Consider the following 26,294-nt stretch of genomic DNA (forward strand, 5'->3'; position numbering starts at 1 on the left):
GCCAGGCACCCCTCAGGGGTTACAAGAAAAAGAAGATTCACATGTGTTTAATATGTATAAAGGCAAGGAAAGGATAGTCCCAAATTCAAGAGCATATTCTGTACAATTCATGTGGTGGGGTTGGGAGGGAAGGAGCGGAGGCCACTGAACCCACACCAAACATGTACAAAAATAACTTACACAGCAACCCCTACCACAAGGCTGATGCAGCCCTCCCTGCCCCCAGGGCAGGGGGTATGCTATAAAAACAGCACTGTGGAAGCTAACGAGCATGGGTCACGGTCCTGGTTGGGGGGAAGAGGGATTACCAGTCCAGGGAGAGGGTGGCCTATGTGGAGGACTTGAGGCGGTTAGTGGCTGAGCGCGAGCTCAGCAGCTTGTCCACCATGGTGCGGGCGTAGCGGAGCCGGCTGGCCAGCTCCTTGGAGCAGCCGTACTCCTCCAGGAGGCTCAGGCGGTATGTGCGGAAGTCCCGCTTCTCATCAATGTAGGTCACAGCTGCCATCAGTGGGCACAGGATGAGTTTGGTATGGTCCTGCAGGGGGAGCGGGGAAGAGATGGACAGAGGGGCTGGAGATCCCAGCTGCTAGTGTACGTGGGGATGGGGGAGACATCCAGTGGTGAGGTCCTGGCCCACTTCACTCTCTTCCTATCGCCTGATGCCAAGGTGCTATGCCTCCCAGTCTGTGCCTGACTCCGTGGCTGGCTGATGGGCACCCTGCCCCAGTGCTGTGTCCTGGTCCCCCGTGGCCCACCTGAAAGAAGTTGATCTGTACACAGCCATTACTGAGGTGCAGGATGATGGCGCTGCGTGTGCGGAACCAGGTGCGCAGGTAGGGCAGCCGGGCTAGCTCATCGCCCTCCCGGGGTGTAATATTGGCCCCCGCCTTCAGCAAGTGCTCGCTCATGTAGTTCCGGAAATACTTAAGGAGGGTGATCTGGGCAGAAAGGGAGGGAGGCCAGGTGAGAGCCTGAGCCCAGGCTGTGTGCACCCCAGCAGCTGTGGCCTGGGTGGCCAGCCATGCTCACCTTCTTCATCAGGGCATTGGGATGGGAGCTCACGGTGAGGTAGGACTCGGTGCCGTCACGCTCTATGTACTGCAGGCTGTCACCATCATTATAAAGGATCAAGCGAGTTGAGTCGTTGAAGAGCACCCCCACACTGTTGTCACACAGCTGATACCCTAACAGTAGGTGGAGGGAGACCTCAGAAAGGGGGCTCAGAGGGCAAGGGGGCTTTGGGAGCTGGAACTGGGAGGCCTGGGATGAGATAGGAGAGTGTTGAGAGGAGAGAACCTGGGAGCCAGAAAAGGCAAGAGCCTGTAACAACTCAAGTCACTTGGCTGCACCAGAGCCATCCACCCATTCTAGAAGAAACCTACCGAGGCCGTACTTGTCCGAATAGTCCACCCACTTGCTGACCCAGAAGATGGGGATGCAGGCCGGATCCTCAGCCTCCTCTGAAATAGAAACAGATAGTTGATCAGGACGACCTTCTTTCCCTCTAGTCCATTCCAGCAGCCCACACCAGGGAGGCTTGCTGGGCACCCCACCTGGGCTGTCAAGAGGCCTAGAGTCCCAGAGAAGAGCAAAGTGGGCCTCTGCCATCAGCAAGCTCAGGTAGGCAGCAGGACAGACACCTAAGCAGAAAGTTCCAGAGCACAGCACCAAGTTCCATCCATTCATTCAGTTTGCCAAAGGCCTACAGTGTTTCAAGTAGTCTTAGGTGAAGTGAGTGATGACTAGAAACACAGTCCTCACAGCACTTGCACTCTAGTCACAGGGACAGACTAATCAAAAATAGAAATGGATAAGATATGTAAGTTACTTCTATCATGGTAAGAATCAGTGGCCAACAGATCAGATAATTTTCTAATTTTGACTGATTAAAAAATTGGAAGACAGACTATTCCAAATACATCAAAATGTTATATCTAGTGCATGCAAGAATCCCTTATTTTAAATACAATAAACAAATGTTAACTTTAGAATCTGTTCGGTTAGAAAGAGCAGGTGAGGTGGGTAAGAAGAACTAGGAGTGGGGGGCCAGAGGGCACTAAGCAGACATGTGGAGCAGGAGAGAGTGTAAGCCATGCAGACATCTGGAGAAGGTGCATTCCAGAAGACAGGAACAGGACAAGCAAAAGGCTGGAGCATGTCTAAATCTGTTATTTCAACTATCCTGAAGGCTAAACAGGAACGCTATGAACAGGAAACAGGTGTATGTAAATGTATACAGGTAGCATACAAGGTGCTGGAAGATGGGCACTGTGAAGACAGAACAAAGGAATCAGGAAATGGAAGGGGCCACACCATGGAGGGCCTTGGCCATTAGGCTAACTCATCTGGGTTTTAATCTACAGGTGTGGGAACAAACGGTGTTATGGAGACAGGGGCCTGGACAAGCCGCCAGCACTTCTGGCTGAGCCTTCCCTGGCATCTCCAGGTACCCCAGGCTGCCCCAGCCCCAGGGCCCTGCAGGGCTCACCTTGCCTCACCAGCACCCTCTCAGAGGGCTTGGAGGCATTGACACTGTGCAGCTGCTGCAGCATGTCGCCCAGGTGGCCGTCCACAGCCTCACTGGCCTCGCGGACCGCTGGTTCCTCTTTTTCCTGGGGCCGCTCAGGAATGGGGTTCTCCTTGCCTAGGAAGAAGAGACATGGTCATTAGGGGGGACAAAAGTAACAGGCTGGGAGGGGCACAAGAGCCTCTCCCACAGCCGGTACTCTCCCCAGAGAAAAACTCTCAGCTGCCATTGCTACAGGTGCACTGAGTCAGTGCTGGGTTATTTACCAGCAGCTGCCATGCTCATGTGACAGGCACATGGTACTTGCTATTGCCTCTTGGGCAAGGCCAAGCCCTTCGGGAAAAAGGCTTCCCAGCCACACATGGCCCCAGGCTTCTGGCCCACCCTGGGCTCTGCAGGACACCACCATCCCTCAGGGAGCTGGCTCCAAGGCACCAGTTCAGAGCTGCCCAGCTTTAGGCCAAGAATTAAAGGCATCTTCAACACCCAGGAAAATGGTGGGGCGGGGGGTGTCAGTAAATCTCAAGCAGCTCATTGGCAAGATGGGTTAGGCAGGCATTTAATGAAGATGTGAGAATTTTTTCCACCCTAAAATTTGCTATATGTCTTCAAAGACTCTGAAAAGATACATGTTGAAATTTTAATATTGGTTATATTTCAGTGGTAGAAGCCTGGATGACTTTTACTGTCTTTATGCTTAAACGTTTGTTCTCTACCAATTGAGCTAGGTCTCCTGTGTAATACGAAATATTTCTTAGGGGTCAGAATTTTCAATGTAAAATAATTATGCTGTGATAAAGACTTAAATGTGAAATAATAAGGTATTTGTTTGGGGATTTGCTTTAAAAACTCTAGCAAAACAGGAGGGGGAGGTGGAATAGATAAAAACAAGTATAGGCAAATGTTGCTAACTATTGAAAATGGATGATGAATATGTGGGGATTTGTCAAGCAGCTCTATTTTTGGGTAATTTTGGAAATTTCCAACATCAGAAGTTTTTATAAAATGCTTAATGTTCAAAAAAATTTTTTAATTAAAAAAAAATGCGCTTCTTAAAACTACAATATTGCATTATAGCCCAAAGAAAAAAATCCATGAATTTATACTTACATAAATAACCAAATAGATACATGGAAGAGAAGCAACAGCTCTTCCTTACGAAAGAGTTCCAATGAACAAATTTAGAAGGAGCAAAGAAATGAAAGAGAGAAATCACCATTAGAACACAAAAGAAATGACAGCTGCAGGCAAGATCCACCTGGACGCTAAAATTAGTGGGCAAAAGTTTGATAGCTCCATGTAGCCTCTGTCAAGTTATTTATTAATTATAGAGAGACCCACCAGATACCACCTTAGCCTTATGATAAAAATTAACATCACTAATAAAAATACCAAAAATTAAAACCAAAAGAAAAAGTAATCCTAACAGAATATGATTATAACTGAAACAAATGAACTTATTTATTAAATTGGTGTGTTTAAATCATTGGTATAGCCACACAGAGAGAAAAAAACATTTCAAGTGACTTTTTTTGTAGTATATATATATGACATATATTCTAAGGACAAATGGAACCTCAAGAAAATAAATATCATTTGATAACAAGAACTAGTTTATATATGTTGAAATTTATGTCTACTAATGTAAGGAAACAAGATTTTCAGTTTAAGAGAAACAAAATACAAATATAAAATCAAAAAAGTAAAAGCTCTATATTATATTTGAATCAGATGCTTATAAATTATTGTAAGAAAAGTTGTAACTTCACAGAGGAGAAAAAGACTGCTATAAGACTAGATTGTACCAATATTAAATTTCCTGAACTTGATAACCGTGTCATGTACTGTGGTTATGTAAGAGAATCTTTATTTTTAGGAATTATACACTGAAGTATAGGAATAAAGGAATAATGAAGCAAAAATGACAAAATCTTGGTAACTTGAATCTGGTGGGTGTATGGGAGTCCACTGCACTATGCTCTCTGTATATATTTGAAATTTTTCATGTTGTTTTTCAATGAACCATGCAAGAGTGATGGTGGGAATTTTTTCAAGTAAAGATTTTTCAGGCATGGTGTTCAGCCCACTCTCCTGTTTTGGGGCATGGTGGGTCTGATCCAGCTGTGGGTAAGGTCTTTCTTTCCTGACAGAGTTGAGGGAAAGGGGGGCACTTGCCACAGGGATGGGGACCATGGGTTCGAAGACTGGGCTTGCCCTACTGCACACCTGAGCTCTGGGGGCCACCCAACCACACATCTGAGGCCTAGGCTCTTGCTGGGGTCTGCTGCTACCCAGACCTTTGTTTTACCTTTATTGAGGACTGTGAGAGGCTTCCGGTTGCTGGGGTCCAGGCTGCTGGGGGTGATTGAAAACCTTGGCGGAATGGTGAGGCAGGTGATGGGAAGCCGGGCGGGGATATAGCCAGAAGTAAAAAAATCGTCATTGAGCAGCTCATGAATGGTTGGGCGAGCAGTGGGATCGGTCTGGAGCATCTTCTGGATGAGGGAGGCAGCCACGGGGTTGATGTGCTGTAGACAGAGAGCCATAAGCAGGACATGAGGGAGGCCAGGAGTGCAGCACCACCACAGAGGGACTGCAGCGCCTGGGCCACATGCAGCACTGGTCTCAAATGTGCCTTAGTGGCTCTAAGCAATGCCAAACTCCCCGCCATTGGCTTTATTGAGTCTGCAAGTGTCAACTTAAGTTGGGAAAACGATTTCTCCTTCCTGAGACTCAAGATTAATTTGAGGTCATTTTTTTCCCCCTGAAGTTGCTCTTGCGTGATTCAAGATGCTCACTACTGGACTAGCCCCTTGAGAACATATACTGGTGAAGTTACAAAGACCTGGTTTATATCCCAGTTCTTTCCCTTAATGCCAGGTGTGACAAGTAACCCAGGTTCTCAGGGACTTTGTATCTGCACCAGTAAAATGGGGACACAGAACCAAGCCTAGAGCACTACTGAGAAAATTCAGTGGGATATAACCTAGCATAGGTCAAATCACATATATTATAACTCATTTAACCCTCACAAAAGCACCTAAGGGGTGGAGCCCTATACTACCACCTCTCTACTGCAGATGAGGAAACCAAGGCACAGAGGTCAAGTGCCTTTCCTAAGAATACACACCTAACGTGCGTGGCGGAGCCAGCACCCACATGACAGTTTGGTTGGTTTGAACAACATCTGTCAGTCAGCTAACTGACCCTCTGTGCCAGACTTAGCCCATTTGTTCTTACAGAGTCAGGGCTCTTGACTTAACCCAAGTCAAGGACACCCAACTGGAAAGCGGCCATGTGTCTGGCTTCCACAGGAACAAGCAATTTCTTTCAGTACATTTAGGCTGGTGGTTGTGAAAATGCCCTCCACTTTGGATCACAGTGGTTCACAATTCTATGAGTTCTTACATTATGCAAGACATTCTAAGGGTAGTCCAGAGGCAGTGACTCCATTTCATAGATGGGAAACTACACCTCAGATGATTCAGGCCGTTCGTCTAGTGTGATCTGGCTGCTCAGCGGCAGAGCCCATTTGATTTCCAAAGGTTCAAGGTTAGCTTCTTTACTATCTTACTGTCTAACTTAACTCACTTATTGAGCTGTTATAAACACGGTCTGATGATTCTTTATTTCTCTCGCTTCTTATTCCTCCTCCTCCATTCTTCATATGTTGTATGTTTTGTTCTGTGCTCTTTTTAGGAGTGCTCCTATCTAGAGCAGTCCCTGTAAGATGCCCTGTAGAAGTGGTTTTTGGAAGGCAAATTCCCTCAATTTTTGCTTGTCTGAGAATTGTTTAAGCCGTCCTTCATATTTAAATGATAATCATGCTGGATACAGTATTCTTGGTTCGAGGCCCTTCTGTTTCATTGCATTAAGTATATCATGCCATTCTGTTCTGGCCTGTAGGGTTTCTGTTGAGAAGTCTGATGATAGCCTGATGGGTTTTTCTTTGTAGGTGACCTTTTTTTTCTCTCTGGCTGCTTTTAATACTCTGTCCTTGTCTTTGATCTTTGCCATTTTAATTATTATGTGTCTTGGTGTTGCCCTCCTTGGATCCCTTGTCATGGGAGTTCTGTGTACCTCTGTGGTCTGAGAGGCCATTTCCTCCCCTAGTTTGGGGAATTTTTCAGCAATTATTTCTTCAAAGACACTTTCTATCCCTTTTTCTCTCTCTTCTTCTTCTGGTACCCCTATAATGCGGATATTGTTCATTTCAATTGGTCACACAGTTCTCTTAATATTCTTTCGTTCCTGGAGATCCTTTTGTCTCTCTCTGCATCAGCTTCTCTGTGTTCCTGTTCTCTGTTTTCTAGTCCATTAATGGTCTCTTGCATCTCATCCATTTTGCTTTGAAGTCCTTCCAGAGATTGTTTTATTTCTGTATTCTCTCTCCTTAGTTCTTGCATATTTCTCTGCAAGTCCATCAGCATGGTTATGACTTTTGTTTTGAATTCTTTTTCAGGAAGATTGGTTAAATCTATCTCCCCAGGTTCCTTCTCAGGGGAAGATGTAGAAGATGTTGAAGATGTCTGGGTTAGTCTTGTCTGGATCAAATTTTTTTGCCTTTTCATGTTGATAGGCACAGTGGTATGCTATTGACTCATCTGTCAGCTGGGAGGGCCAAGATTCTTTCCACTTGCTACTGGCCTTTCTTTACTGGGACAACTGCGACCCCTAGTGGTTTGTGTTGGGCAATTGCATGTAGACTGGGTCTCTGTATCTTGCCCAGCCAGTATGGAGGAAGCTCCCTTGCTGTGAGCATGGCCAGCCTCAGGCTGCTGCTCTGCTATGGTGGGCCCCAGAGGGGTAATGGACGGGGGCCGTTTGGCTGTTTACCTCCGTGAGGGGTCTTAGAGCTGTTGTCCAGGGGGTTAGTGCGCCCAGAGTTCCCTGAAATTTCCAGCTGCTGGACTGTGACGCAGGATGCTTCCGTCCAGCTGTGGGGTCCCTGTCCCTTTAAGACTTTCAAAAGGCACTCGCTTTTCTTTGTCCTGGGGGTGCCCGCTGTGGGACCCACTCACAGGTCTTATTGTCCTGCTTCCCTAGTTTCCAGCACCCCACGCATGCACTGTGTGTCTGCGCTCTGGTGCGGACGGCTAGGGCTGGGTGTTTAGCAGTCCTGGGCTTCCTCTCCCTCCCCGCTCTGACTCCTCTCCTCCCTCAGGGAGCTGGGATGAGGGGCCTCGTGTCCCACTGGGCTGCAGTTTGTATCTTACCCCTTTCACCAGGCGCTGGGTTCTTGCAGGTGTGGATGTAGTCTGGCTGTTATCCTGTTGTCTTCTGGTCTTTTAGGAATAGTTGTATTTGTTGTATTTTCAAAAATATATACGTTTTTGGGAGGAGATTTCCACTGTCCTACTCACGCCGCCATCTTGGCTCCGCCTCTCCCGCAGAGCTCATTTGAATCAAGATGTCCACTTCCAAAGCTTAAGCAACACTTCTGATTTTGCCTCCTACTCCCTCTCCTCCCACCTCCAACTTATTTTTCTTTGCTTTTTACATGTCTTTTGGGTTAACTACCCAACCTTTGAGAATCTACGAACTCTCTCCCCCTAGAAAAAAATGCTCTTGTGCACATATGTCAAGTTGTGTGTGCAATCTCAGACACGGACCCTCTAAAGCTCTGCGGCTGCCTTAAGGGTAGGGTTGACCTAGCTCTGCACCCAGGATATGGCTGGGCTCAGTAAACAGCTTTGGGGGAAAATTAAATTAAATTAGAAGGGTTTTACTTACCTTGGGAATACTGTATTCATTCCTCTTGATCCGGAGGTAGGTCTCTTTTAGGCAAGAGGTCTCAAAAGGTGGTTTGCCCACTAACAAGGTATACCTGTAAGCACAAGACAGGGCTGGGCTCAAGGCTCCAGGCCAAAACCCAGATGCAGGAGGAATCATCTCAGGGCCAGCATGGAGGCCAGGTATCCTCTGCACATTCTGACTCTGGGATCCCTACAGACAGTCCTCTGGAACAGGACACTGGTGGGGATGTGCCCTCAGGAGAATACAGATGATGAGACCAGGACTCTTAAGGACAGTGACTTTTCTGCAGGAATTACAGCCCCAGAGGCTGCCAGCCAATACCAGACAGGTCAAAGGGGAGGGGACACCTGCTCCCACACTGGCAACTCCATGTTTAATAGTTCTGTACCCAAGGCTCACAGTTTTCATTTGAGAAAGCTCCCCTGCAAAGAAGTATGACAGCCATTGCTACACTCATTTCTAGCTCTCTAGTACTCAGACCAACAACAAAAAAGGTAATGCCTGAGAAGGCCTAAATTTTGCCCCCCAACCACCTACCTTTGATGGCCTTGATCCAGACAGACCACAGGCCCCTCCTCCTGCCGGCTTGAACTCCTGGCCTGGTTCCTCCCACCCAATGCTGTCTTCTAGACCAGCGACTGTAAAACTTTACTGTGCATGGGAATCCGTGGGGATCTGGCTAAAATCCAGATTCTGATACAGTCAGCAGTCTGCACCCTGAGTTCTGCACTTCCAGTAAGGTCCTATGTGATGCTGCTGCAGGTCTGTGGGCCACACTTTGAGCAACAAGGGGCTAGAGCAAGTTCATGGAGACCTCGCTATCCCCTTCCCCCAAACCCTCAGCTCAGGCTGCTGGAATCCTACAGTATACACCAGGGACAAGACATGGAAACAAGGTTTGTTTTGGGGCAATCTGTTCCCTGCAACAGCCTATCCATAGGCAGAGAGGTCTGCAGAGTAAGGTCAGCCAGGTGAGACTTCCAAAGGGGCCTCTGCTGAGGCCAAGTGAGTCCTGAGCCAGCTCCCAACTTACATGATACACCCAATGGACCACACGTCCACCTCGAAACTGTGCCCTTTCTTGCTCAGCACCTCAGGAGCTATGTAATTAGGAGTCCCGCACAGGGTCTTCTTCCGTTCCCCGTCATATTCGACTTTGGTTGCCAGTCCAAAATCCCCTGGGACAGAGAGGGGTGGGAGGGAAGGGGGGTACTCAGCTGCTAGCCGCTGTCAATGCAGACAGCTGGTTCAGGTCTGACCACCAAGAACCAGGCTCATTTGATCCCTCAAGCCTCTATTCCTTGCATGCAGCAAGGCTTGCCCAAGGATCCTCCCACCACACTGGCCTCAGGAGAGGCCTCCCAGTGACCCTCCCTGCCACTCCCCTTAGAAAGGAGGGCTCTGCTGCTAAAAGGGAATCGATGGTAATAGCAAACTCCAATGCCTTCAGAGACCAAGCAGGTAAACTTCAGGACAGCAACTTGGAAGGTCTGTGAGGAAGTAATAGGAAGGAGTTGGGACTGTGGCAAACCAGAGGGAGTCTAAAGGGAACAGCGAACAGCTGCTTCTCAGCTCTATGAAGAGCTGCCCTGAGTAAATACCCTCCCTCTACCGCTGGAACTTCCAGTTACTTAAAAGGAGCATCAAATCCAAATATTTATGTCAAGCTTCCCAATTTAAAAAAAAAGGAATGAATTTAAATTCTGTTAAAAAAAATTACTGCTTAGGTGCACTAAAACAAAAAAATCTGCAGTTAGGATAGTGGCTCTGTTTTAAATTTCTGTACTACAGAGGATCCTATCCTCTTCCTCTCTCTCTTGTCTCCTTCCTATTTCCTCTCTCAGCCCCTCCCTGGTTCCACTTCTTGTCAAGCCCGCCACAGGCCCAGTACCTCACCTATTTTCACCTCCAGATCCTCATTCAGGAAAAGGTTGCCTAGCTTGAGGTCCCGGTGAATAACCCGGTTTCGGTGCAAATACTGGCAGCCAAGGACGATCTGCCGCAGGTAGTATCGGGCCTCGGGCTCGGTCACTGCTTTCCTCCGCTTGTGCAGCTCCAGGAGAGACTGGGCAGGGGAAGGAGAAGGGGGATGGGGGCAGTACTGAAGCCCAAGGTGGTGGGGCGTGTCATTAGGTAAATGCCCTCCCCCCATTCGTCCTCCAGGACAACTACCATCTGGACTCTCTCCTGAGGCTGGCGGTAGCGCCCCTCTCCTAGATCCCCACCGCCCCAAACCTTTGACCTGGGACCCGTCTCTAGGCCCCACTCCAGCTCAGTCTTCAGTACCTCCTCCCCGGGCTTCTACGCATCAGCAGATCCCTTTCCTGACTCCTCCCCGGAAGCTCTGAAGTCTGGCTCCCACCGCCTTCTCTCCCTGAACCAACCCCACTCCGGAAGCTCCGGGTCCACAGCACCCTTTACCCGGGACTCCTCCCTTGGCAACTCTGGAAGCCCTAGCGTCCATTACCTCCTCCCCCGACCTGCGCCTTCCCCCACGCCCCAACACCAAGCGCGCAACCAACACCAAGCAGCCGCCCTTCCTAGCAGCAACAGGACTCGGGCTCCACTTAACTGAACCCCCTTTCCCTTCAGCTCCAAGTGCCAAGCACTCTCTACCCGAGACCTTTTCCACCCCAGCTCGCGGTCCCGGCACCTCCTCGCTAGCAGCTCCAAGCTCCCCTTCCCCAGCCCCGGTCCCCAGGCAGCTCAAATCCCCCAGCAGCGACACTCACTCTCCGGCGGCAGAGCTCCAACACCACGAACACGAAGTCGTTGTCCTCGAAAAAGCCGTGGAAGCCTACGACGTGCTGGTGAGCAAGGCTGCGGTGAATGGATATCTCCATGGACATCTTCTCCTTTTGGTGCGGCTTGAGCAGCAGCGACTTAGGCACGATCTTTCCGGCGAACACCTCTTTAGTGTCCGCGTCCGAAATCTCGAAGCACTTGGCAAAGCCGCCCTTCCCCAGAAAGCGGCCCCGCAGATAGCGTCGCCGGCTGCGCGGGTCTACTAGGACCTCCGGGATCTCCTTCGCCGGCGGAGCGGCCGCCGGGGCCCCGGGAGCTGCAACTCCAGGGGCCCCAGCTTTCCCTGGGTCGGCTGGTGCCCGCGCCAGTTTCCCTGCAGTTCCCGCCGCACTCATATCCCCAGAGTTGCTCAGCGGACCTAGCAGGTTCTGCACCGAGGCTTGGCACCGCTCTGCTCCTCCTCGAATTCAAACTCGGCGCCGGGAACGTTACAAAGGCCTGCGCGTCCCTGATTGGCCGCGGGGATTTAAAATCCAAACCCGCCCGCCGCGCGGCACTCTGGGAGTGCCCTGCACCGCCGCAGTCTTTAAACCAGTACCCAGCCCGAAAAAAAGCTTGATTGACAGGCACTCGCGGACAGCAGACACGTGGGATGCCTGGGAAACCATACCCGGCGTGGGGATACGGAAACCCAGCCCCAGGAGCGCGAGAGTTCCGGGTTTCTCCTTTTCTCCGCGGCTGGGAAACTTCCTGCAGCTCACTTGCACCTCCTCCAGGAAGCTTCTCTGAACCGTCTCCTCTACCCCACGCCCTGCCTTCTATAATATAAACTGAGACTAGAGACCGGATAGCGCCAAGATATAGCTTGGGAGAGCCTTGGCACCCGCCTTCCAAGCCACTCCAATAAACTAAAATCCAAGTTAAAACTGGATGCTTGCCAGGCAAATGCACTTTCACGGCAAGCCCCTTACTCCACTTCAAATAATAGCTGCTCCGGAGCCCTTCTGGAAAATAGAGCAATGCTACCTAAAGCGCGGTCCTAGGATCGCCGGCATCACCATCACCTGGGAGCTTGTTACAAAGGCAAAGGCAACATTTCAGGCTTTACCGCAGACCTCCCCAGTCAGAATGTGCCCTGCAACACGACTGCCAGGTGATTCCTCCACATACTGAAGGTTGAGGCGCCACAGTCCCAGAGCCCCCCACTATGCAAGACAGTTGTCTGCCTTGCTTGCTAATGTATTTCCAGTGCCTAAATAAAGGACCGTTGAGTATTTGGTCAGAGGGAGGTATGGCTGGTGAGCAGAACACTTGGCAAACTGGTAGGCCAAGGCAGAATCTGGTCTGCAAGAGTGTTCTGTTTGGCCCTCCTGCTTGTTAAAAGTCTGGATTCATTTACAGACTTGAAACTAAAGAGAGCTCACATCAAGATTTGCGGCTTTTCCTGAAAAAAAAAAAACAAAATAAAACACTATACGCTCTGGCAATTCTACACTATATACTTTCCCAGCTTGCCACAGCTTCCAGCTGAGCCCCTTGGCCCATTTGCCTGTCTGGCTTGTACTGGAATGGAAACCCTTCAATGGCAAAATACCCAAGTTAGAAGCCCTTTCTCTGAGCCCTTCAGTGATCTCTGATGCCTCTGATAGAGCCCAGCGAAATCCAATCACCTTGTATCTCTTTACCTGCTTCCTAATGAACTGAAAGACCGTCATGATGTCTTTCTAACCCCATGTCCCAGGCTCCCAGTGCAATGCCTGGTAAGAAGGGATAACTAAAATGTTTACTGAATAAAAAGAAGTTGGCTTTTTAAACATTAAGTTACTAATTTTTACACCCATGGTATGTAATCTTCTATTTTATATTACTGAAATTTAAAATATGTAGAAAGTATACATATAATTGGACAGCTCAGTGAACTTTCACAACCTAAACCACATGCCCATATAAACAAACTCAGGTTGAGAAAGACAGCAGTACCAACACACCCAAAGTCACGCTTGTGCCCTGTGTGGTGGGTGCCCAAGACCACCCCCCAGTTTGATGATTCACTAGGAGACTCAAAGGACTCAGCATATTGTCCTGCTCATGGCTGGCTATGATTTAGTTCAGCGAAAAACTATGAAGCAAAATCAGCAAATGGAAAAGGCACATAAGGCAGGGTCCAGAGGAACCTAGGTACAAATTTACCAGAGTTTACCTTCCAGGGGAGTTGCACAGGACACAATTCCCCCAGCAATGAGTTATGACAACATGCGTGAAATGTTATCTACCAGGGATGTCATTAAAGACTCACTGGCCAGGGTTTTTACTGGGGACTGGTCATGCAGGTACCCTCTGCCTAACACATACCACACTTCCAGATTCCCAGAAGGAAAGCACGTAGTCAGCATTAACCACATTGTTTACATAAACAGTTTAGGCACCATGAGCCACTCTTACTTAGGAAATGGTGAGAACCCTCCTAAAATCCAAGTACCAGATGCCAGCCAAGGGCCAACCTTGCAAACAGGCGTAATGAGAACAGTCTCAGGCCTGCTTTGGTAACTCTCTTCTGCACGGTCCATCCCCGTTGGCCAAGGCTTCTTTACAGCAAAATTATTATTAGTGGGACCCCATGCAAAAGGATGAGACCAACGTGCAGTATTGATCTCAGTTATGCCTGTTAGGGGTCTGCATAGGATCAGTAATACTACTACTAACAGTGAATCTTTATTGAGCACTACTTTATTGCAGGCATGAGGCTAAGAGCTTTACAGAGATGATCTCATTTAATCCTCACAAAGACCCTACACCCACTTTACAGATGAGGAAATGAGCACTTTTGAATTGTTACCTGCCCAAGGTCACATAGGCAGGAGGTGCAGAGCTGAAATGTGAATCCGTTTCTGCTGACTCCAGAGTATGTACACCTGCCTCTCAGCATGCTGCCTCCCAGGGCCTTGTTTGGCAAGACCCAAGCCCCAGATTTATTTGCTCACTTGCCCACTCACTCACTCCATACCAAAAAGCAATGACATATTGATTAGACTCAGACTAAAATACCCTGTGTTCTAACGCTAGCCCCTTCCCTTACTAGTTGTGTGGCCTTGGGCAAGTTATTTAACCTCTCTGTGCCTAAATTTCTATGTCTATACCATGGGAATAATTATAATGCCCATCTTCTAGGATTCCATCTATGGTGTGCCTATCTCCTAAGGTTCTTTTTTTTTATTTTGATATCATTAATGTACAATTACTTGAACATTATGGTTACTAGACTCCCCCTATTATCAAGTCCCCCCCACATACCCTATTACAGTCACTGTCCATCAGCATAGTAAGATGCTATAGAATCATTACTTGTCTTCTCTGTATATACTGCCATCCCCATGTCCCCAACTCCCTACATTATGTGTGCTAATCACGTCTCCTAAGGTTCTTGTGAAGAGTCTGTAAGGACAGCACTTCAAGCAATAGTGGGCATACAGTTATGTCTGATGTTGCTATTATTGAAATAAAAAGAATCTGTGTCTATTCCCAGGGAACTCTGTATCTCCAAGAGGCCTTTTCAGTTCCTGGACCTCTCATATTTCCTTATTCTTCCCCTCTCCTCTGGCCCTACTGCTTTCTCAGCCTCTTGCTGCTCCCACAGGAAATCAGGAAGAGCATCACCTAGCTGATGCCAAAGACAGAAGATGAATGCAGCTGAAAACAGACAGTTGGTAAGGCCAAAAAAAAAAACCTAATGTCTAGACCCATGGCCTGAAAGCCAGTAGACTCCATTCTTGTATCTCTTCTCTTGGCTGTTTTTCACACACATGAACCATTTGCCTAATGCCCAACGGACTTAGAGATAAAGAACAAGCCGCTGCTCTTTTCAGGGAAGCAGATGACTGGTGCTAACTCTTCTCACGTCAGGGTCTGGGTCAGAGTGCATGATGAAAGTGGGTGTGGCCAACCCACCAGTGAAAACTTCAGACAAGCAAAGGATTAACCAACTGGGCAGCTGGTGTAGTCCCCAGAGCCAAGTGATTTGGGGGCCCAGGATATTGGGGAAGCTGCATAAAATACAGACTTTGCAGCCAGATAAGACCTGGCTTCAGCTCAACCATTTATTAGCTATGTGACATTGGGCAAATTTACTTAACCTCTCTGAAGATTAGTTTTCTCCTCCGAGAAAGGGTTCCCTGGCTACCAAGATCCCTTCTTTATAGCTGAGAAACTTCGAAGGATGGATTAAATAGGAGCAATATTTGTCTGATTCAAGTCAGCTATCACCCATATGGATCAGAGACTAAGAATGTAACTGTGACCTCAGGCTGAATGAACTGCCTCATGCAGAAGGGACTAATTCAGAAGCCACCACAGATCCCCACCAAACACAAGGGCCCTGTGCAGCCATGTGGCACAGAACTGGTCAACATAGGAATCACAGGTCAGTCAACCTTGTTCCCAGCACCAAGGATCCTGCAACTCAAGACTTAACAGGGATATGGTGGGGCTTAGGGGGACAGAGGCACACATTCAGGTAATCACCCCATTAAATATGTGCTAGATACCCACAGGCTCATCCCCATAGGTTTATGCACGCCTGACTCTGTAGGAGCTCACAGCTAGTGTGGGCTCAGACAAGAACAAAGGTACCTATCTAGAATCTGCCTAGACCTTGACAAAGGCCGCTCCATACGGTGCTACAGGTCCATGAGGAAGCAGTTCCAGGAAGAGGGGCATCCCCCAAATGGCTCTTTATTCAACACTCCACTTTGGCTAAGAAACCTCCTCTCTGTATCCCCTAATCCAGGCTCTGGTACCCCTCAGGAGGTACCCCACAAGACCAAGAGTAATGGAGACTGGGCAGGGGGGTAAGGGTGGGCAGGGAGACAGAGAAAAGAGAAGACATATGGAGAGAAGGAAGAAGCCTGAATTGGACACCTGATGACTTGTCCTGCCCAGCACCCACTCATCACCTCTTCTGGTAATATCCCCCTGACCACAGCCACCAGGCACCTACTCTCAGTCCACATGGGTATGTGCGCCAGGCCTAGGCAGTCATTCCATCTGCCTGGCCACAACGATTATTTGAGGCTGGACATCTCCCTGGTCTGGACCAATGGGAACCAGGTCCGGGGGTTTTGTCAGGGAAGGGGAGCTCTTTCTACCAGTGACTGGAGCTATGGGGTCAGACCACTTGGGAAGCCTGAGAAGGAAGCCAACTGAAAGGAAAGCAGAGTGGAAAGCTGAAGAGAGACAGGTCCCTGATGAGGCTGTCTTAAGTCCTGGGATCCAGCCTGCAGCCTAGCCTCGCCCTGGCCTTACAACTACAGGAGCAAATAAACCCCCCTTCACCCTAAGCCAACTGGGAGGAGTCTCAGAGGAGGTCTCTCCCATCTGCCCCTGTTCTGGGACTATTCTGAGGACAGAGACTTTCTACTCTGGGGTAATAAAGATAATTGCCTGGTGACAAATTGTCCCTGGGGTGAGAGCCACCATGGAGACAGAGTCCAGCTGGCCTATCCTCGAACATGCAACTGTCAACACACTTTCAAACAGTGTTAGTCCATAACTGTAGACTCATTTACTGTTTGTAGTAGCTATTGTTTTTGTCTTCCCAGCCACCTTGTTATGGTAATGGACTCTGCTCTTCTTCCACCACTGGGGGTATGGAGGGAGGGTTATGACCCACACTGGGTCTATCATGGCACTGCACACCCTTGGTCACAGTGACTGATCCAAGAGGGCATGGGCACTCATGACAAACAACTAAGGACCTTTCTCTGGGATTTTCCAAATTAGAACTGGAGGGAAGAAGCCCTTCTTACAGGGTCTCCAAGCTGGGAGGAAGTAGGTCTGGAGCTGTCAGCTGCCATGCACCCCAGTGCGTGAAGAAAGCCCACTTGCCGTGGAGAAAAGAAAGCCAACACCCAGGCCCAGGAGAGCGTGCTTGCTGATTTCGCATCTGGTCTCTCCATCTCCTTTCAGCCATTAGAACCTCCTTCCCCAGAATTCTGGCTGCCAGTCAGCAACTAAATTCACAGCCTCTCTTGTAGCTAAATGTGGCCATGTGAGAAAAGAGTAGGAACTTGGGTGTCTGCTGACTTCATGGAGCCCAGCCACTTACCTGCCCTGGCCTACCTGCCTATCCCTGCACTGTTAGGTGAGAAAGAACCTTCTACCTTTCCTGAGCCGTGTATTTTGATGGCCCCTTTGTTATAGTAACCCAGTCTGTACCTTTGTAAGGTGAAGCTGCAAAAGAATAAACAAATAGCCCTGATGGGGTTTAAATCTCTGTATATGGTAGTCCCTGCAGTGACAGTTTTTATGGAGTTCTTTGTGAGTGACAGGAGATATCTTTAATGTTTACATATAGTACCTCATTTAATTCGCACCAAATCTATAGGGTGCTATTGTCATTCCCATTGCACAGCTTAGGACACGAGGACACAGAGAACTTAAGTAACTTACCCAAGGTTCATATTATACTGCCTCTCAAGCTAGTCTTTTCCATGATTTGTTGCGTAAGCCAAAAAAACCACCTTTTTTGCTTAAACTGGTGCAAGCTGGATTTCTGTCACTTGTAACAAAGCACTCTAACTGGATTTTTGTCTAATCTAGTTTGTTTATTCCTCTATAATGTGCCAACCAGATGGTATAGATTTTTTCAGTCACTAATTAATGACTGTAAACAAGACAATTCTCCCAAGAAATCTGCTCCCATTTAACTGTGCAGACCACAGTTGTAGCTACAAGACAAAAGGGTGCACTGCAAGGACGTAGTCTTCTCAGGAACCTGAGGCTTCCTGCCTGTGGCACACAGAGTTGGATGGTTCATCCAATGCCCATTCCCAACCCTCCTTTTCCTTGTCTGCCTAAAAAAGCAAAGTAGATACTTTCTCAGCTTTCTGTACAGCAGAGCCTGGCCAGCTGGCACAATCTGGGGCAATGAAAAGTATTAACAGAGGTTGGGACTCCAGCAGCACAGTGATTCCAAGTATGGGCTCTGGGGGCAGAATACTTGGATCACCATCACAGTAGCTGTATCATGTTGGGCACTTTACTGAGTCTCTGTTCCTTGGGGAGAATAACTGTACCTACCTCATGCTGGTTGTGAGGATTAAGGGTATAAATGTACAGCAATCAGAAGAGTAGCCGGTCAATGTAAACACTCTGTTAGTGATCGCTATTTTTATCACCTGTATGTGATAATATGGAACAATCCCTAAGAGATATTGTTAAATATAAGCAGCAATGAGCAGAACAGCACTCCTGTGTGCTCTGGTATTTGTATGAACACAGAGGTGGGTGATGGACACATGCAGATCTGCTTGTGTGTGTCAGACTGTATCTGGAAGGAAAGACCAAAATGTTCAGAGTGGTTGCCTCTAGGAAGTAGAACACGGAACTGGGATTCTGGATTGGAAGGATCTACTTTATTATATGGCCACTAATTGCATTGGATTTTTAGAATCATACTTGAATTACTTAGAGAGTTTTAAATTGTGTTTAGGACTAAAAAAACTGCCTTTCTCTTAATTTTGGTTGTTCACCAACAAAGTGGACAGTCAAAAAATTTATATCAATTATATCTCAGTACAGCTGGAAAATATAAATTAAAAAGAAAATGGACAGTCAGTTGCATCAAGTGGCAAGCTCCTTCCTTTTAGAGGAATTCAAACATAAAGTGGATCGTAATTTGTTAGACATGCCCTGGAAGATTTCTTTAGTGAGCAAGAGGTTAGCCTAGACAGTATTTAAGCTCTGCCAATTCTAAGATTCTCCTTTCTGGTGGCACAAAAGGAGAAAGGAGCTGACAGAGACGCCAGTATATGACCAAAAAAAATTGCAGGCATCACAGACTACTGGTGTCAGATAGGACACACAGCAGATATGCCCCAAGGCGAGTTTGCCTCACCTCACCAGGGCGGAGCTGAAGAGCATGGGCTCTGGGCACACACAAATGTGACTGTGACTCCTGGGTGAGAGACTGCTTCACTGTGTGGACTGGATCAAATTATCTAATGTCTTTGTCGTTTTTTCCTCATCTGTAAAAGGGGAGTAACATTCACCTTACAGGGTTGGTGTGAGCCATAAGCATGCTAGTGAATGTGAAGTTCCACAAATAATGGTATGAAGTGACTTGTTAGTAGGTAAAGCTTAAGCACAGCAGGGTACCAGGTACATGAATGATCCTGGAGTGAGGTGCCCTAGGAACAGACATAGCCATCACTGGAGGTGATCACCATCAAATGACTTGCTTCATGTATCCATCTTTTAATGTACAAACATAAAAAAAAGACAAACCAGAAAACAGTTTTACATTGAACTAGTAGAGATAATTACATACAGCTATTTTAGCAGCCCTCACACCTGGATAATTAAGCCAAGACTGCTCCTGCTAAACCCTAGCCTTCAAGGCTGAACTGCCCTACCCTATTCACAGAAGAATCAGAGTATTAAGCTAAGTCAAACTTTTCAGGCCTTCACTTCTAAATCTTTCTTCTAAACCAAGAGGTCAGAGCAGAACCAGGAAGGGTTGTGCTGTTACCAGAAGGAAGTGGTAAGGGCATTGGCAATGTCAATTACTCCTTGGGGATCTGTGCCCAGAATGACTTTAAGAGGCCCCCGTGTATATATGTGACTGAGGGCAAGTACAGATATTTCGGTCTGAACTGTGGGGTTTATGGCAAATTCGGAGTGGGTTAAACAATTCTAGGCCAGAGAACAAGTGTCACAAATGCTATGTCTTCAATGAAACAAGGCATATACTACTGCCCCCAAATACCATGAGGCCAGGAGTCACTGCCAGACTAGTCCATCCACGTGGGAGACTCAAACCCGGGTCTTTGCAAATATAAAATTTGGGTGCTGAGGGTCCCCCTTAGTGAAAGCCAAAGGCCCTAGAAGAGAATGCTAGTCTTTTATTACTCACCCTGGGTTAAAATGACAGTTAAAGTCACTTAAGGAAGAAGAGAAATACTAACAACCCCTCCGTCAAGTTTTAGTAGCAAAGAGATTACAGGCTTTGAAGAGTCACGAACACTTCCCCCCAACCCCAAGATTATGAGGCATTGTGGCAACTGGCCAAATGTGTTAGCAGCAGAAAAGCCGAGAGCAATCTGAGTGAGTGGTGTTCACTGTGGGTAGCTTAGGAGCTTACAGCCATGAGTGGCACACCAGCTTCCTAACTTCCACTGGGGGCAGAGGGCTCTGTAGGCCTGCCTGTCTCAGGCAGGATCCAGTTATCCACGGGACCAAGGGGTGGGAAAGCTGGAACAGATGATTTTGTGTTTCACAGATAATGGTATGAAGTGACTGTTAACAGATAAGGTTTAAGTACAGCATTTGAAGACAACTCCTCCAGACGTTCTGTTATTAAAGTCTTGAAAGCTTAGAGCCTGGAAGGATTGAGAGACTCTAAAGAATTTAACAAAAACAAAAAAGGGAGTGTGGAAGTGGTCATACACAAGAGCTCTTTGTAGATGTTGCCTGGCTCGCTTTGTCCCCAAGTTCATCTTATAGCTCAAGCGAATTCGAGACGTGAGGCAGGGATGCTAGACCTGTGTCAAGGGCAAAAACTTCTGGTAGTAACTCTTGGTGACATCAATCATCAGCTCCTGGGTACACTCTGGAAGCTCCCCTGAAAACAGTCCTGGGGAAAGAAAGACCTGGTCAACCAACTGAGGCAGGGAAGACTGGCAGCTCTGATTTCTGCCCCTTTTCTTACTTATGAGTGTCTAAATGCTAGGATTTCCATCTTCAGTAATAACAGAATATTTCTACCGACCATATCTTCTAGACAATGTGAATTTTTTTGCTTGTCGGAGACAGACAATACAATTCCTCAAATGGAGAACCATATTCCAAGAGAGAAAATGTTAGTATGTTACTGCATGATCTGAAGAGTTAAGGCATCTCAGACTACATGGTATGTTGTTCTGAACAAGGATTTGCCCATCCTCTAAGTACCTGTGTGACACCCACTGGGCAAGCCAGGGTGAGCACCCCTCCAGTAAGGAACTGTTCTACTGTTCATACGATGAAACTTAATCCAATACCCAACCATGCTACACACAGACAAATCATGGATAGGAGTACAACAGAACAGGAACGTCCTATAGAAAGATAAAAGATGGGGCAACTGTTCAAGATTTCTGGAAAAGAGGAACTCTCATACTCTGTGGGTGGAAGTGTCAGTCATACAACTGCCTTGAAGAGCAATTCAGGAAATCTAGCAAAAAACCTGACAGTCCAACTTTGAAGAATTTTTCTCCCAGATAATTTTGCCCATTTGTAGAATATATGTACAGACATGTCAATGCAGCAAAGTTTCTAGTAGTGAAAAACCAGGTACAACTTCTATGATCCATTATATTGGGACTGATGAGTTACGTTGTGGTATATTTATGCAATGAAAAATATAAAACCATTAAAAATGAATGAGGGTAATCTCTACATGCTGACAAGATAAGATGTCCAAATATACTGTTAAGATGGCAAGTTTCCAAACAATAGAGTATGAGTCTATTTATATGGGTGTAAATTTCATATATCCACATTATATACACACATATATATATATGTATATATATATATATATATATACACAAATACTACACATTCATACATACAGAAACACAAATATGTACTCATACATATATAGAGAGAAAATAACAGGTAGGAGAGAAAAAATGGCCTAAAAAAAATTTAAAATTCTCACAGGCACATTATACAAATGAGCAGCCTGTGTTTGATTTGCAGACATGTTTGGCCTGCACAGTATTTAATCTTTTAAACAAATTAGTAGCCAACAATTAAAAATTCAGAGGTATCACATAAAAATTCAGATTTTTAGCTCCTCCTGAAACATTAGAAGATCTAATATTAGACCTGTATTCTTAACAGCCATGATAGGCTATTACATCAGGGTCTCCCTAAGTCTGCAGGCACCTGAGGTTTTGTTTGCTGCCCCACGTTCTTTCTGGATGGTCTGCCTTTCATTTTGTCCCATGACTCAGCTTCATGCAGTAGAGCCCTCCAAAATGGTGCCAGTTTTCCTGCAACCCTATGCCTCTTTATTAAAGATGGAAATTGCCAACAGCTGTATCTACATGGTTTAGTGTTTGTTTGTGGAACTACAGAAAATAAACATGGGAAATATCTTGTTGCAATGCAAAAAATATAAGACTCCAAATAATGAGTCCTAAGTGCTAGTCAGTGCTCCCCTACTAAGCAGCTCTGACATCTTGGAAACCCATACCTCTAGGCCTCAGTTTCCTCACTTACAGAATGATCTCAAAGGTCCCAGGCAGCTTGAATCCTCCATGAAGACCTCTGAACACACCAAGCAGTGCTTCCCTGCCTTTGCTATCAGGGCTCTACAACAGTAAGTTGGTTCTAAGGACCTTGACTAAGTTAAACGAGACTAAGATAGTTCTCTAGCAATATATTTCTTACCTCAGATTACATGCTTATCTGACAATCAACATAAAACAATTGCTGGGCTGTTCTGATCCAGCACTTGCTAAGAACAACTAAACTTTTCACAATGGGAACCCGATAGAAGGAGAACTACTAAACAAGTCTCTTCGTCCTTCTTCGCACACGCAGAAGGTATGGAACAGCAGGATGACCAATTTCCTCCCCAAAGAATCTGAGTGATGATTTTGTACATCTTTGAAATTCAGTTAATGATATGAGTGATGGGATTTTTAAAACATCAACCACCCAGTGGTAGATAGCATGTACTGTCAAAACTCTCTCTTCATATCTTCCATCTGTGAATTTGTGATGTGTTTCTGTATATGCTACATGACTTCAACTGTGTAAAGCATTATGTAGAAGAAAAGAGACTGTCTTGGGTGTGAGGTCTTCATCATCTTTCTGCTTTTCAGTGTTTTCCAAGCTTTCTAAGATGAGTATATACTACTTTTGTTTGCTCACATGCTTTGTAATTTGCAACTCTGAGCTCCTGAAGGTCTTTACCTGATGGCATTCTGTCAGCCACTGTCAAGAGGTGACATACTTGCTCCTCTCAGGGGTCCTAGAGCTATCCTTGGTCTTAGCCCATGGGTTAGGTTAACTTTTCAGTCTGGGCATTCCTGGGCAGTGTGGGAAGTAAGGGTTCAAACCCCCGACCCATGTAAAGCCGTAATTAGAATTCTCTAGAGATATTTTCTTTTTCTACCCAGAGCCCAGGCCAATTGAGACATGCTTCTTTGTACTTTCCTGTGCTGGGTGGCAGATTTATTCTTTATCAACTTTTTACTGAGGGATTACCCTCCAAGAGGATCTCTGCCATCTATAGATACAAGGCTTTCTCTCTCACCTCTCCATGAGTATAAAGACCTAAATCACTCTGTATGAAGACAGCACCAACCTCATCATGCTTATAGTGTGGATTTAGCTCCTCTTTGCTCCTGGCCCTTGAGAATTTCCTTGTAAACCCAATTATGCACTATTTATATTTTAGATAGCATTTTTAGGTACTTTGTAGGAGAATTTTTAAACTGGCTAGAGACAGAAATTGCATGCCTTACCTTTGTGATAGAAAATAAACTTGAGTTTTAACAATCAATTCTCAAGGTTACCTGGGCAGCCTGAGAAGATGGTGAATGGTGGGACCACAGTTTCTGGGGGTAATACTGTGTTGTCAAGAATTTTGCAGCAGTCTTTCAACACACACCGGCGCCCCTGAAATTAAAATCTTGTTAATAAGAAAGAGATCAGGAAATGAGAGTAAAGGTTATCTAGCCTGCTGTGGAATGCTATTTTATATTTTCTCCATTTATGATATCATACAATAGCCAGGGACAGTGACAAGAGGTTTGGCCATAATTCTCTACCTCAGGTGGTACCTGACAAGCAGGCAGAGGCAGGGGTGTGGGTGTGAGCATGTATGTGTGAGTGTAAATTTGGGGAGGGGGTTGTATGGTAGGGATAGTTCAGGTTACCTTAAGCATTAGAGACTGAAATTCAGTCTTCCAACAGTTGTAGAATTTTCTTCTCTTTTTTTTATTTGGTAGACATCTGTTGTTTTGCTTGTCTAACATCCATTCCCCTTCTGTATTTTCAGAAGCTATGTTTTCCATGGTAACCATACCATCCCCACCTCACTCCACATGTCTCACCCCCTTTCCCATACCCCACACACCAAGCCTCGCCACAGCAACTGGTTTAGGGAATCAGCACATGAGCCAAAGCAGTGTGATGAATCTCAACATCAGAGCTTCTTCTGAGACTCCTGGGAATAGAAGTTCTTTCTAGTGGGATTTCCAGAAGATAGGAGGGAAGCCTGTACCAGCTGTCTTATTTCCATGAGGGAAGAACCTGCCTGACAGCCTCCCAGAGAAAAATAGAAATGGGAAGGAGACTAATTCTCATGACATCAAATGAAACCAGGAGCCATCTATGTATGAAATTAGGGTCTACTTCTGTACTCTGGTTCATATTAGCCAATACATTTATTTTGAAGGTGTACGCTGAATCTTAGGCTTGACTTTATCCACTGCCACCACTTTTTAATTCTGCCATCACTCACAGCATTTTGAGGGCAAGAAATAAGGTTTGGGAGACTCATGTGTTTCATGCGGTAAGGGAAAGGAGAGACTTCAGAATACAGTATAATGTCATGCCCCAAACTGCTTGCTGAGTAAATGAGTTTCTGTCTTTATTGACTGCATTTATATCAGCAGGCCTGTAAGTTCTCTTGTGTTCTGGTTAGATGATCTGATAAAACATACCTGGCTGAAGAGTTGGAACTAACAAATACCAAGATAATGCTAACCTGTTCAGATCTCAGATTTTACCAAAGAATATGAAGATACTTTGATTTGGTTGTGTTCAAAATTTCCCCATTATTAAATACCCAAATCATATGTATTTCCAGGCATGACCAGGTAGAACTGACAAAAGCATTTTTTAAAGAGCTTGTATCTCTAAGGTGTGAATTTCTTAAAGGGCTACTAAGTTGTCTCTAGCTGGGTGGATAATAGCCTTGGCAATACTTAGCAACATCTTTAGCTCAGAAGCAAGTTATGACTGTAGTTTCTCAGTCCTTGGAAAGTTCTCGAATTACCTACTATTGACAATTAAAAAAATATGGCAGCTGGCTAGCTCTCCTGGTGACTCCCAAATTAACTCAAAGACATCCTAAGGTACCTAAGCTCCTAATAATTCAGTCTAAGCCCATGGGGCACTGAGCAAAAGGAAACAGAATGTGCTGTCTAAGGCATGATACATTTACATACAGGGAACCTGCAGACAAAGGGCTCTGGAAAAGAACAATGGAAATGAATCTTTGCACTATGTACCACTGGACACCACGCAACCTGCAGGCACCAGCTGCCTTGTCCACTAGTTGGCCATTGTGCCCACTTGGAGAAATGGCACTTGGGTTTCAGAACATTCTGGGTAAATGATCAGTTAAATGGCAGCAAACTAAAAAATGCAGGTACTTCCTAGGCTTGAATGGATTGGTCACAGCTAAGGAAGTTAAAGGCTGAAACTACTTTATTCTCTCCTGGAGAACTTTCCAAGGAGGAGTCAAGAACTACACGCTGCCAGTATTACATATCTTCTCATGCAAGGTATTTAACATATCAGAGTCTTGGTTTCCTCATCTGCGACACCAATGCAGGGATGCTGTTGGGATTGAAGAGAAAAATGAAAAACTCACAGCCCAATAACAGTGCCTGTTACTATTGCCTGTGAGGCTTTTCCTGCAGTTATATGGGCAATTCTGAGTAATGCCTACACTTTTCCATATCTAAACAGAAGTCAGACTACCACATGGGGTGCTACAGGAAGAACCTGTGTGCCATGGGGACAGCTGGACTCTGAAAGAGCTCCTGCTAGATCTGAGATTCTTGAATTCTAAAAGAATCTTTCTCCTGAGATTACTTAAGAATTTGTAAAGGTTCAGCAAATAAGTACTGCTAATACTCAACAATGACCACGTCATGGATTCATGTATTGAAAAATGGTACAAAAAGCAGAGTAGTGACAACAGGATTAAAATTTCCTAAGCACTGGGAAGAGCATTCGAACGTCTTGCTCTGGGGATGAAGGGCAGGGCCAAAGTGCTGGGCTAACTACGGTGCTCTCCTCACTTTGCTGAGCAAGATATCCAAAAAATCCAGCTGTGGCTTAGAAAGCCACCTTTCGTCAAGCAGTCAGAGTGAGGGGAGAAGATGGATTTCACTATCTTCTGCCTTCAAAATCAGGCTGAACCAAAGACTTTGTCTCAAATACATACCAAGGAACTCCTCAGAGGAGAGTATCTGTCAAA

At 46.2% G+C, this 26,294-nt stretch overlaps 2 protein-coding genes across 2 annotated transcripts in view; both read right to left on the reverse strand.

Annotated features, from left to right (window-relative positions):
* Positions 1–31: 31 nt before the first annotated feature.
* PLK1 (polo like kinase 1) lies at positions 32–19,037 on the reverse strand. The gene is made up of 10 exons (XM_017639901.3): positions 11,017–19,037; positions 10,181–10,349; positions 9,318–9,462; positions 8,261–8,354; positions 4,836–5,055; positions 2,489–2,644; positions 1,383–1,460; positions 1,030–1,184; positions 756–938; positions 32–535 (listed from the first exon to the last, which is right to left on the reverse strand). The coding sequence occupies exons 1-10, from the start codon at positions 11,422–11,424 to the stop codon at positions 329–331; spliced, it is 1,815 nt and encodes a 604-aa protein (XP_017495390.2). The 5' UTR covers positions 11,425–19,037; the 3' UTR covers positions 32–328.
* Positions 19,038–19,255: 218 nt separating this feature from the next.
* DCTN5 (dynactin subunit 5) overlaps positions 19,256–26,294 on the reverse strand; it is a 37,258-nt gene continuing 30,219 nt past the window's right edge. The window contains exons 5-6 of the mRNA XM_017639900.3: positions 23,596–23,698; positions 19,256–20,657 (exon numbers count right to left, since the gene is read on the reverse strand). Coding sequence (XP_017495389.1) covers positions 20,560–20,657; positions 23,596–23,698 — 201 coding nt within the window. The 3' untranslated portion in view covers positions 19,256–20,559. The remainder of the gene's footprint in view (positions 20,658–23,595; positions 23,699–26,294) is intronic.

This window comes from Manis javanica, chromosome 10 (genome assembly GCF_040802235.1).
Source record: "Manis javanica isolate MJ-LG chromosome 10, MJ_LKY, whole genome shotgun sequence".
In the NCBI taxonomy this organism is placed as follows: domain Eukaryota; kingdom Metazoa; phylum Chordata; class Mammalia; order Pholidota; family Manidae; genus Manis; species Manis javanica.

Excerpts from the sequence above, each read along its gene's own strand:
- PLK1 (XM_017639901.3), bottom strand. The coding sequence starts at position 11,424 with ATGAGTGCGGCGGGAACTGCAGGGAAACTGGCGCGGGCACCAGCCGAC. Across the intron at positions 1,461-2,488 it reads GAGGGTGCTGGTGAGGCAAG|AGGAGGCTGAGGATCCGGCC; the intron begins GTGAGCCCTGCA and ends TTTCTATTTCAG. Across the intron at positions 939-1,029 it reads CCAATGCCCTGATGAAGAAG|ATCACCCTCCTTAAGTATTT; the intron begins GTGAGCATGGCT and ends CTTTCTGCCCAG.